The 11,877-nt window shown below is 48.9% G+C and overlaps 1 protein-coding gene across 9 annotated transcripts in view; it reads right to left on the reverse strand.

Annotated features, from left to right (window-relative positions):
- DNM2 (dynamin 2) overlaps positions 1–11,877 on the reverse strand; it is an 83,413-nt gene that overhangs the window by 15,510 nt on the left and 56,026 nt on the right. For 4 of the 9 annotated variants that reach the window (XM_016153476.2, XM_016153471.2, XM_016153468.2 and 1 more), the window contains 6 exons: positions 10,733–10,800; positions 9,965–10,103; positions 7,554–7,640; positions 5,471–5,541; positions 2,180–2,231; positions 1,222–1,233 (listed from right to left, as the gene is read on the reverse strand). In XM_016153476.2, the coding sequence (XP_016008962.1) occupies positions 1,222–1,233; positions 2,180–2,231; positions 5,471–5,541; positions 7,554–7,640; positions 9,965–10,103; positions 10,733–10,800 (429 nt within the window). Of the gene's footprint in view, positions 1–1,221; positions 1,234–2,179; positions 2,232–5,470; positions 5,542–7,553; positions 7,641–8,637; positions 8,777–9,964; positions 10,104–10,732; positions 10,801–11,877 lie in introns of all 9 variants that reach the window. The other 5 variants (XM_016153472.2, XM_016153470.2, XM_016153475.2 and 2 more) reach the window with 3 other exon arrangements.

Raw genomic sequence — 11,877 nt, forward strand, 5'->3', positions numbered from 1 at the left:
GCTTTGGCCCTTTCTGTATCTTCTGAGAAAATTCTAGGCCCTGAGCACAAGAGAGGCCCAGCACAGGATCAGCTGAGCTACTGGAAAGATCCTGGAGTCGCCAGAAGATCCAGGTCAGAGGGCAGCAGTGGGTCTGACCCAGCTGCCTCAGTGGCTGGTGGTGGGTGAGCATCCCAGAGAAGAAGGCCTCTGTGAGAGCTGGAGGCCTAGGCCACGCTCTCAGAGGTGGAGATCCAGGGCTGAAGCCAGTTGCCTGGAGGTGGGCACTTTGAAAAGAACTCAACTCTCAGATGTGTGCAGTACCTGCTCCCCACTGGGCCAGGACGCACACAGAGAGGAAGCGTAACCTACAACAGGGATGGCAAATACCACTCATATGGGGGCCACAACAATCAACATGTAGGAACTGCCTGGAGTCCTATGGTAAGGATTCTAGGCACGGTGGGAAAAGACACTCGGATCAACTAGTGATGTCAGCCACAGGAAAAGGATAAGGAATGGGGGCAAGTGGAACAGAAGAGCCTAATCCACCTTTGTATCTGCCATGGAGGCAGGATAGTGGCAGCATCCAGGAGAGTTCCCTCATCAATTAGTCATGTCTACTAGGAAACTGTCACACGCAAAGCTATTATGTGGGACAAAAAAAAAAAAATCTCTGGTCAATTAGTCACATCTGCCATAGAATGGGGAGTGGTGGGTGGCATGCTTAGGAAAAGATGGCAGGGTTGATTAGTGATGTCTGCCGTGGGCAAGTGACAGGGGAGACGCACAAGAGAAAGAGTGCTGAATCAATTAGTAATGTCTGCCATGAGCACAGGATGGGGAAATTTCTTCATGGTGATGTCTACAATGGAGATGGAGTGGTGGCAAGTTCCAGAAGGACTTGAGCAAAATCCTCCATGGCCAGGGATATGAGGGGAAGAAGGTATGGGATGTTCGCCAAGTATTTGCCATCCCTGACCTACAGGAAACCAGGACGACATGTCAGGAATGGGCCAGACAGGTGGGCCTTCAACCAGGGCAGCAATCAGGTTAGTGTCTGTGTGAGTCGGCTTATGCCTGGGGCCACACGACCTCAGGCACTGGCCGTGGCAGGGGTTTTTAGGTTAGTTTGACTTTTAGTTGTTTTGTTATTTTAGGGGTAAGGGAGTATTAAGGGTGGTGGGGTCACCACCACTACTAGGTTCTCTAATGTCGCTGCCACGCCAAGTGGGTACTTACCAAGATCTCTCCCTTTGAAAATACAAAGTTAGGGTTGTGGGTAAATCGAAGAAGAGCAGGTGCAGAAAAAGAGACGTAAGGGACATGAGGGGACAGAGAAAAAGCAGGGAAAGCACAAAAGTGGGAGGAAAGAAGAGCAGAGGGGAAAAAAACAGCAAAAGAAAAAAAAATTACATGCTATTAATTATATTCATGGTGTTAATATTTAATTCATTATCATTTCCCAAAACAAAAAAGCAACATTACATATTACCTATGGCAAGCGCAAAATAAATAAATAAATGAATGGATAAATAAATAAATAAATCATGCAGTGGTTACACCCTTCTTTTCCAGAGGGCTCTATAATCGTGCAAGATAAACAGCAGAGCCCCCACCCCACCCGATGTGGAGAAGTGTGGGACGCTGGCATAAATTTTTGCAAAGATGATGGTTTTCTTAAAAAAAAAAAAAAAAAGTATCTAATACTGGCAGACACAAAGCTGTTCCTATTGCACAGGCCTCTGGCTGGGCACAACATCAAGGCAGAAAATCCTGTGTGTAGCTTAGGGTTTCTCTAGGTGTGGAGTCAAAGCACTCTCAGCTTCCCCAAACTGCTTGTTACAATGCAACCTCCCACAGGCTCCAAATTCTAGGCGCAGTGGGCAAGAATGCTAAGATCAACCAGTAATATCTGCCACAGGCAAAGGATAAGGAACCTTTGGGGCTGGGAATCCCACGTGGCTGCAGACATGTTGGTGATTGGGCTGCCTAGAGGGTCAAGTTCATGGCCTTGGATGTTCAGATAGAGCATTTCAGGTGCACAAAATCAGCCCCTTTAGCCCTGTCAGAGTTTTGGCTCTCAGAATCTGGTGGGGCATGCCACATGCCAGGTACCATCACCAGGCTTAGTGGTCCCTTCGTGCCCTCCTGCCCCCGCCCCTGAGGGTAGAACTGCAGGCCCTGGAGGGGTAGTTACCTGGTTAGGAATGGCTCTCTTCTTGTTCAGCTGTGAGCTCCTCTGCTGGGCACTGAAACCAAAGCACAAAGAAGCTCATGCAGAGGAAATGCCAAGAGGGACAAGGAGCAAGAGGCCCTCACGGCCCAGATGGGGTTCTCCCCTACAAGAAGGGCCAGTGACCAGTTAAAAACAGTCAGAGAGAAGCCCCCCTGCACACAAAGAGCTGCCCAAAGGGAAGAGCTTGGGCTCATGGAATAAGAAAACGTATGGAATTAAACAGGCTTCTAGGCCCTAATCTTGGCCACTCCTGATGGTGCCAGCTACTTCTAGAAGCCACTAGATCCTGGAGCCTCCGAGAGTGGGCAAGGGGAACTGGAGTCCCAGGTGTATGGAAGGTAGCCATAGTGGCTTCAGCGTAACCTGAGCACCAAACTGTTTAGGGGTCAAAAATCTGAGGCTTCTTCTTGTTCTCAATTCCTATCCCTGACCCCCGCACCAAGTTTTAAGTGGCTCTAACCATGGGGTTGTCAGACCCGGGAGATCAGACTGGGTCAGCTACTTGCCAATAAAACACCACTCATCTTGTATGGCCCCTGACCCAAACCAGAGGACAGTCAAGGTCAACAGGGTATGTTTCTACAAGGTCCTTTATTTGTCTACAGCTCCAGATCTCTTTTCTTCTTCTTTTATCCTGTTTCCTGGCTGGTTTGTGTCAGAAAAAGATGAGTGCAGAGAAGCCACATATCTCATATGTGGGCACCTACTTAGCTCCTTTGTTCATCCCAATATATTTCCTCCTAGAACAATCATATTGCCATCTGCAAACAATTTCTGTCTCCTGTTACTCAGGCATCATATTTTCTTATTGTATTGCTTTAGCTGGAACTTTCCAAACAATATGAAAAGGCAAATCATCTTGTTTCATTCCTTTACTGACTGCCTCTGCGGTTTTACCTTTAAGTTCAAGTTGGCTGTTGGATAAATAGTGTGTGCACGCAAGAGCATAAAGGATATAGCCTCTGTTCCTTGATCGGTAGTTGAAACATTAAGAACAAAGGCAGAATTTTATCCAACGATTTATCTAACAATGAGTTTATTCAACGTTTATTACAGGGCTTTTCCTCTGGGCCCTGTTTTTAGTGTTTAAAGAGCAGTGGGAAAGCAGCCCAGAACATCTAAGCAAAGGAAGAAATCTAATCAATAGTACTTAAAAGAGATAGGACCAAGCTAAGGCACCCACGGTACTGGCTGAATGCTGGAGAGATCCCAGATATGCTATATTCAAAGGGCCTTTCAGCCCCCTCCCTCTCCAGGCAGTCCACTTGTTTGCACCTAATCAGAGATTTCCTATTGCCTTGGGGGTGGGAGGAGTCTGAAGTCCTCCCCTAGGTCTGCAAGGCACTCTTGGTGATGGGGTCTGACCACTCACCTCCCACTTGTGTGGTCTCTCTATGCTCCGGAACCTCAACCTTCCTTCCTGTCTATAACACTCTCTGCCACTCTCTGCCGCCCCTGCCTGTTATCTGGCTGTCACGACATCCTTGGGAAGGTCTCTCCAGGACTTATATCTCACTCTCCTTTCCCACAACCTCTGCCTACCCTCTTTTCCAACTCTCACCTTCCTGTGACAATCTGTTCAATGACGATGTGTCCCTAAATCTGTAGGCTCTGAAAAGGCAGGGCCCAAGTCTTGGCTTATTCACTATCCTAGTCCAAAGGCTCTGAGACACCACCCCATGGCTGTTCAGTGCGGCTCTGGGAAATCACACTCGGCTCTGGGAAATCACACTCGGGCCTGGGGCTCTGGCTTATACCTGGGCGGGGTGGAGCCTGGCACCCTGGGCCCTGCCCCCAGACATTCTCACACCAGGGAAAAGGCACACAGCAGGCAATACCCACCAGGTCACCAGCTGCTCAGTATAGTAACAGCTGGGGGAGGTGGGAAGGCCCAGGAATCCAGAGGAAAGAGTGGAGTGGTCAAAGGAAAAACAGGAGAAATTGTGAGAAGGAACTGTGGATGAAGTGTGAAAAGCAGAGACATCAAGGTGAGGAAAACAGTAGCAAACTAAAGAGGGAGAACCAGCCTTTTCAGCCTACACACACCTGGTGCTGGAGGACACGAGCAAGAGGGGCTGCTCCCCAGGCTCCGAGAACCCTGCCTGAGGGATGGCCCATGGCCAGGGTCCCCTCCCTGTCCGCCCCCAGCAGGGACAGCCCAGCGGGGCCCAAAGCTTCTGACCGTGCCTTCATTCATTCATTCATTCCACTCCCCTACCCTGTACCCAGCACAGGACAGCTGGCTTAATAAACGGTGTTGAGCGTACTGATAAATGTTCTATCCAGGTAACTACTTAGCCCAGCAGAGAAACCCCTGACAGAAAGACCCTCTTGTCCCCACCTACTAGCCCGACTGGGCTCTAGCAGACCCCTCCTCAAAGAAGCCTCCTTGCACCCCCAATGCCATGCCAGAAGGCCATGCCTCTGGACTCCCACAGGCCCTAGACAGCCCTGCCCCAGCACTGACCAGACTGCATCCTAAATCCCCAGGTATATGTCTATCCCCAGTATAGGACCTTCCTTCAAGGGTGGGGATTTGAGTCTGTGCTTGCTTATTTACTGCTATCATAGGGTCTGGCACACAGAAGGCACATCTAAATGACATAAGGAAGTTGGCTACCAATGGTATGGTATTCTATTGGACTCAGGCAAGAAAATCTTTGTGAGCCACCAGAATAATCCATGTAGCACCCAAGCTTGCTGAGGGGGGCCCAGAGGCTGATGGAATCAGTGGGTGATGCCTGAGACCACCGGTAGTTATGTCTATAACCAGCTGAAATCAGAGCTCCCTTTTCTAGCCCCATATCCAGGTTCCATGGAAGGTTCTGGTTTCAAATCTACAGTGTATAGTTGGAAGCCATGGGGATCCTGGGCAGCCTTGACCCCATGAGACACTCCGTGGAAGGGCCAAGTATGTATGGGGAGTCTGGGAAAGCTGCACTGGAGTCTGAAAGACTCTGAGAAGTCCTGCAGGGAAGGAAACACTGGGTGCTGGCTAGCTTTGATTTTTCCTAATGACTAACTCTAGGATTGCACTTCCTTCCTTAAACTAACCACTGGGTGCCCAAGAGGCAGTGCACTGGGGACAATGGGGATGGGGCCACTACAAGCCCAGACAAACTTTCAGATGCTCTCACCCTAGGACCACTGAAAGAGAGACCCCTCGTGCCCCGGCCCACTGAGGGAATTCCAACTCGACTGAGAAAGAACACCGCTGCTACCCCGCCAGCCACTATCCTGGAGAGTACATACTTGGCAAATCCAATGAAGTCCTCATGGTTCGTGTTGATGTAGGACTGCTCGATGTCGATGAGAAGAAGAATCTGGAGGAAAGTGGGGTCACTGTGAGTACAGACGGTCCCTGACTTATAATGGTTCAATTTATGACTTTTCAACTTTACGATGGAGTGAAAGCAATACACATTTGGTAGAAACTGTACTTTGAATTTTGAATTTTGATCTTTTCTAGTGATACGTGGTATGATACTCTCTCGTGATGCTGGGCGGCAGCAGCCAGCTGCAGCTCCCAGTGAGCCACGTGAACAGGAGAGTCAACGACTGATACTCTGCAGTGTTTTCTTTGTGTTAGATGATTTTGCCCAACTGTAGGCTAATGTCAGTGTTTTGAGCACATTTACAGTAGGCTATACTAAGCTATGACGTTCAGCAGGTTAGGAGTATTAAACGCATTTTCAATGTATGATATTTTCAACTTACGATAGGTTTACTAGGACGTAACCTTTTCTAAGTTGAGGAACACTAGTATACCGCTGAATGTGACAGGCAGGGGCAGTGGCCAGAGCAATGATCATACTAAGACAGCAGGGGGGGCCAGAAACACACTGCTTCCCAGGCAGAAAGACGAGGGCCACACATAGATTCCCCCATTCCTAATACAGCCCCCAGGGTACATCTACAGGGGAAGGGGACCCAGGTGCTTTCATGTGTCAGGGCCTCACAATTAAGAAAGATTAGGCCAACAGAGCAGAGTGAGGCAGCCCAGTGTGGTGTCACTGGCATAGCCTCTGGGACTGACTGTAGACTCGGTTCGGCCACTGCCTGGCTGTGTGGAGGTGGGGACAAGAGGCCCACGGCAAAGGGTTAAAAAAAGTCACAGTATGTAGTTTTTAGCTAGCAGGTAGCATTTTATAAGTGCCACATTTAAACAGCAAATATAATGTGGCCAGGTAAGAATATTAAAATGAAACACATACACATATACATAGGCATAGGAGTCAGCCAGGATGTCATCTTAGATAAGGGACAGGCCCTTAAACAGTACCCTGTCCCTTCCTGTCACCTCATTGTATCTCTGAGCGCTCACTAGGTTAGACCCTGTGGGGTTGCTGGAAAATACTGGGGTGCTCCATCCATGGACTCCACTATTGCTGGTTTTATAAAGCCTAAATCCTGTCGCCCTAGAGCCTGTGGGTCGAGCCTGGCATTGTTGACGGTGGCGAAACCAGGCATTATGGTGTGTGTAGAGGAGAAAGCAGCATCCTTGCCAAAAATGACAACAATGAACAGGACTCTCTCAAGCTTCTGACAGAGTTTCCAGGCCACAGAAGCTGTGAGGCAGCAGGGCACAGGTTGGCTGGGGGAATCCTCTGAAGGGCATATGAGCCAGTTCCTTGCCCATCAATGTCAAGGGGGCAAGAACCATTCTAAACAAGATGATAACACAACAACATACAGCACATCAGCTTGTTTCAGTTCTGGTTTGAACAAACAGCTGCCGAGAGACCACGACAGACAACTAGCGGAGAGTGACTCAGACCAGGTGTTGAGCCATGCCCAGGTCCCAAGTGCACTCGGCAGGGGACCTATAAGATTCATGCTGTTGCTACCCGGAGGAGTCACACTCTCTACCTTTGTATGTGCTTAGATGGTCTTCACAAGAAAATTAAAACCAAAAAAGCACCTTAATGTCCTCTGGCAGGCAAATAGATAAACAGGCTGTGGGCCACACGTTCAACCATTAAAAGCAACAAACTTCAGATACACCACAAACAACAGGGATGAACCCTGAATACATTGTGCTGAGAGAAGGAAGTCAGGATCAAAAAGCTACATACCATAGGAGACTATTCACAGAACACTCTGGAAAAGGCAAAATGATAGGAACAAGGAGCGGCCAAGTGGTTGCCAGGGCCTGGAGGTGGGGGAGGTGCTGACAAAAAGAGGCAAAGGATGGGAATTTTGGGGGGTGACAGAACCATCTATATCTTGATTGAGGTGGGGGTTACTGTATACATTTGTCAAAACTCAGAAGACTATACACTCAAGATTTATTATAAGTAAATTATACCTGAAAATTAAAACAAAAAGTCAGTACCTGGTCCTTGGTTCTCCCCTCCCGTTCCCGGATGTAAGTGGTGACGATTCGTTCTGTCTCCTCTCTCAACCGGGGGTAGGAGCTAAGCTAGGGGGAAAGCAGAGTGGCAGCGTTGGCTGGGTCCTCTCGGCATGGGAAGCAATGTGAACCATACTGAAAACACGAGGGAAGGTGGGTGACGTGGGGTGGGCCCACTGAGTCCCCACCACACTCCTGTCTCATAGCTGCTCCAGCTGGGAGACAAGGGGACAGTGGGGGAACAGTGGGCCAGAGAGAGCGACAGGGTGCCCACACACAAGCAGAGATGCTTTTTGAGAGTATGATTTGGAGGTGAAAAGTGGCAGAGAAAGAGAGTGACAGCCATCCCCCTCCTGCCCAGCACTGGGTGAGAGCAAGGACACTGAGTGTAATTAAAGGTGCCAGGTCACTGGGGTGAGTGCCCTCGCCCTGCTCATGAGCACTCAGTGCTTGTTGTAGGACAGTGAGTCAGCATCTGGGCTATCTACCTCGGCAGGACCCCATGCAGAAAACTGTTCCCCACCATCTGATCTTTGGAACCACTCCTCTAACACCGCAGAGCCTCAGTCTTTGCAGCTTTAACCAAACCAAACACATGGGGAGCCCATCCTCCACAGTTTGGGCAAAGTCCACAAGTTGGGGAAAATTGAGCGGACAGTCAAAAATCACTCATGGAAAACCTAGTAAATGTCCCATGACATAAGAACATGCAGTCCTGCACACTGCAGTGTTTCACTGCTCTGGTGATAGTTCGGAAACCCCCTTCTCTGAAGGTCCCAGGGATGGGCACAGATTCTCATCCCCACTGCTTAGTAAACATATTTGGCAACATCATAGGCCTCCCAGCCCCTTCAGTAGCCCAAGCTGCAAAGGTGGAACACATGTGCACTGCAACTCCCCCCATTTTATCTGCTGATGCAAGGCTGAGACATCACTAGGTGATAACTGGCCTAGGTGGGGGGTTCCTGCCAAGGCAGACTCTCCCAGATACGTGGGTTAAGACTAACAACAGAGGGAGAAGATGGGGGACAAATGTGTAGGTGATAACAACAAAACCTTCTGTTACCTTCTCAGCACACTTTTTAATGACTGTGGCCAGTTCTGAGACCACGAGATCAACACACTTCAAACTTGGCTCTTTGAGTTTTACAATCTGTTTTTTCACAATGGCTTCAAAGGCCATGTCGGGGGTGAAGAGCCCCGTCCTGGGTCATGCAGAGGGTGGGACCAAGTAGAAAGACACCCAGGGACAGTGCAGGCCACACACCCGGGACGGGAGACAGAGAGAGAGAGAAATGAGAGTCAGCTGGTTAGTGACATGCATGGAGGAGCCTGTGCCCGCATTTGCCCCAGAAGCTGCTTCGGATCAAAGAGGCGTCCTGGGTCTGAGGGGTGGGCTTGGTCTAGGGTGTAATTATTGAAGTGCTTTGTCGGTGTCCTCATAGAGATGGATAAGGGTGTATGGATGCCTTTAATTTCCATATCTGTGACAACAGCCTCCAGGATGATAATCTCCAACCCATCTAGGTTTCTTTTCCCTCACTTTTCTAATCGAAGAAGCTTAAGAAGCAAATGTGGGCTTTTCCAGACTGAGAACAGAGGCTCAAGCAGAAATCCCCTGCCTGGGAAGGCCGACCCAGAGCTCTATGGCCATCGTGGACGTGCAAGCACAAACCACCCACCGGGAAGCGCTTCAGCTGCCTAGCCAGAGTGTGCTGCCCTGGGAACCAGGCCCTTGGGGAGCCCAGCGCATCCTGCCAGGTGGAGGCAGTGGCCTGTGAACACAGGCACATGGGCACTTGTGACCTAGAAGATCTGAGGATGGGCTGCCTAGGTGCAGGGGACAGCCTTGCTCCTAGGGGGAGCAAGTGAACTGGCGGGAGTGGTTAGGAGCCAAGCCAGCTCTGGGATCTGAGCACTCATAATGCTATTGGTTCGGACTTTTCTCGGCACCTTGGGGACAGAGAAGTGGCTAGCTCAAGGGAAGCCTGAGGGAACCAGGAATTTGTCAAGAAGGGGTGACTACCAGAAACGTTCAGGGAGCTTGGCCTCCAGCAGCTGACGCGGGGTCCCTCTCTGCTTCCCAGAAGGCAGCAAAGCAACAGCCCAATGACACCCCCAATTCCATCAGACACATGCTAAGCTTGGTATCAGGGTCCCAGGGAGCCCTGCCCACTGGTCTTGCCAGTCTGGAGGCCTGGCACCCCCCGGTTGCACCCAGGCTGACATGCCCCACCCCAGCCTTTGGGAAAAGGCCAAGTTCTCAGAAACCGAGGCAATCTGCGGGGAAAGGCACCATGGGGCACAGGCTGAAGCAGTGCTGGGAGCCTGATACCGAAGCCCTGAACCCCAGTTTCACCGCGGCCAGGAGTCCCCTACCAAGGGGCCAATACCTTACTGGTACACTGCCTAACTGTATTGATTAGCTCCTGGATAACCAGGTCGACACATTTCAGACAGGGCTCTTTCAGCTTGACGACCTGCTTTTTCACAATGGCCTCGAATGCCAGGTCCGGGGTGAAGAGCCCGGTCCTAAAACCATCCGAACCCGGGGGCAGGGGAGATAAGTCAGAGAAAAACAAAGCACGGTCAGCAATTTCACAGGCATGGGCCGGGTTCCCAAGAAAGAACCAAGGTCACGGCAAGTCTGTGGTCATGATGCCTGAGTCCACTACCCAAAAACCCCAAGGGTACCCTGAAGGCCCGTAACAATTTGAGACTGGACAACTGGAGTGACTACTTTTGTTGGAATACTGAGGGGAACCAGGAGGCTCACAGGGGACCCATGATGGGGACAAATGTTGGGCTCCTATAATCATAACTCAGATCTATTTCCCCAACCCACCGCCCAGGGGAAATACGCAGTGAGCTTCTTGGCTGACCGTGGTTGCTAGGGCACATGCCAGCCAACTGGGCAGTTTAACCAATGTTTAATCCAGGGGCAGAAGACAGCCCTGTGGTCCACGACAGATTCACACAGGATTGAGCATATCAACCCTCATGGGCTCTTGGAGACCCAAAAGAAGAGACTTATACCTACTGAGAACCACCCTGTCAAAGCTTCACAATTGGGGCACCCAGAGGTTTGGAGGGGCCAACTGGCTGGAGGGTGGCACCGCGGAGGAGAAGGGAACAATGGTGACTCTCCCTGCGGAACTTGCCTGACTCCGTGAATGTTCTTAATGGCGTAGCTGATCTCCCGTCTTAAGTCCTTCTCATCGAACTCCATCTAAGAACAGAGAAACCAAACACATGCAAGCGGGTACCTGGGGCACCCATACAACAGGTGTATACTTGGGGAATGTTATCTTCTGTGTGCATTTGTATTCACATGGCGGAATGTTAAATTGGTCAACATTTTAAAAAATACAAAAACGTAGTATCAGCAAGGATGCCGTGAAACTAACACTCTGCCTCTCTTAGGGGAAACATAAATTCAAATAAACTTTCTTATGAGCTACTTGCAGTACAAATCAAAAATCTCCAAAAATATACCTAAACTATCACCTGGTAGTTTTAAAAGCTCTAGAAATTTATCTTGAGCAATTAATAAAGAACTAGCTACATTTGCAGAACTATTCATTACTGCTGGAAACGACCTAAATGTCTAACAATGGGAGACTGGTTAAATGCATGACAGGGACAACCATAAAATAAAATATTGTTTTGTCACTGACAATGCATGAAATGCTTATGACTAGTTTCAAACGATGGCCACCACATGAAAAAAGCAGGGTACAAAGACACATAACTTTTAAAAACAATATATATGTGCAAACAAGTATAGATGCATATACATGCCATGTTTGTGTATATACAGGATTTTTTCATTTGCACAGAAATGATTCTAAAAGGATACACATTCAGGTGTTAACAGGAGTTGTCTGTGGGTGTTAGCAGTTTTTCTGCTTTTAGGTTTTGATCTTTAATTGAAAAAAAAAAAAATTACTGGCTTTTATAAAAACAGTATGTGGTCTCAGTAAAAAGAAAAACAAAGTCAATTTTGAAAAGAATCTCAAATCCCAGCACCGAGAACTGCAAGAACATCCTTACAGATCTATAGAAAGACACACATCTAGACACACGTGCAATTTCCTAAGGAAGGAAATTATAAATATAATCTATGTGTTACGTTGCATATCCTGGCTCTGTAACCTGCTTTTTTTCCTCTTCAACATGCTGGGAACATTTTCCCATGTGAAACAACCTCTATTTTCTACGTATTTTGCAAAGAACATATACTGGTTTTTGTTAGAGGGAAAAAAATGGAAGTTTTTGTATTGTTCTTTCCTGTAAGCTGCCTGCT

This window comes from Rousettus aegyptiacus, unplaced genomic scaffold, assembly GCF_014176215.1.
Source record: "Rousettus aegyptiacus isolate mRouAeg1 unplaced genomic scaffold, mRouAeg1.p scaffold_m13_p_16, whole genome shotgun sequence".
In the NCBI taxonomy this organism is placed as follows: Eukaryota; Metazoa; Chordata; class Mammalia; order Chiroptera; family Pteropodidae; genus Rousettus; species Rousettus aegyptiacus.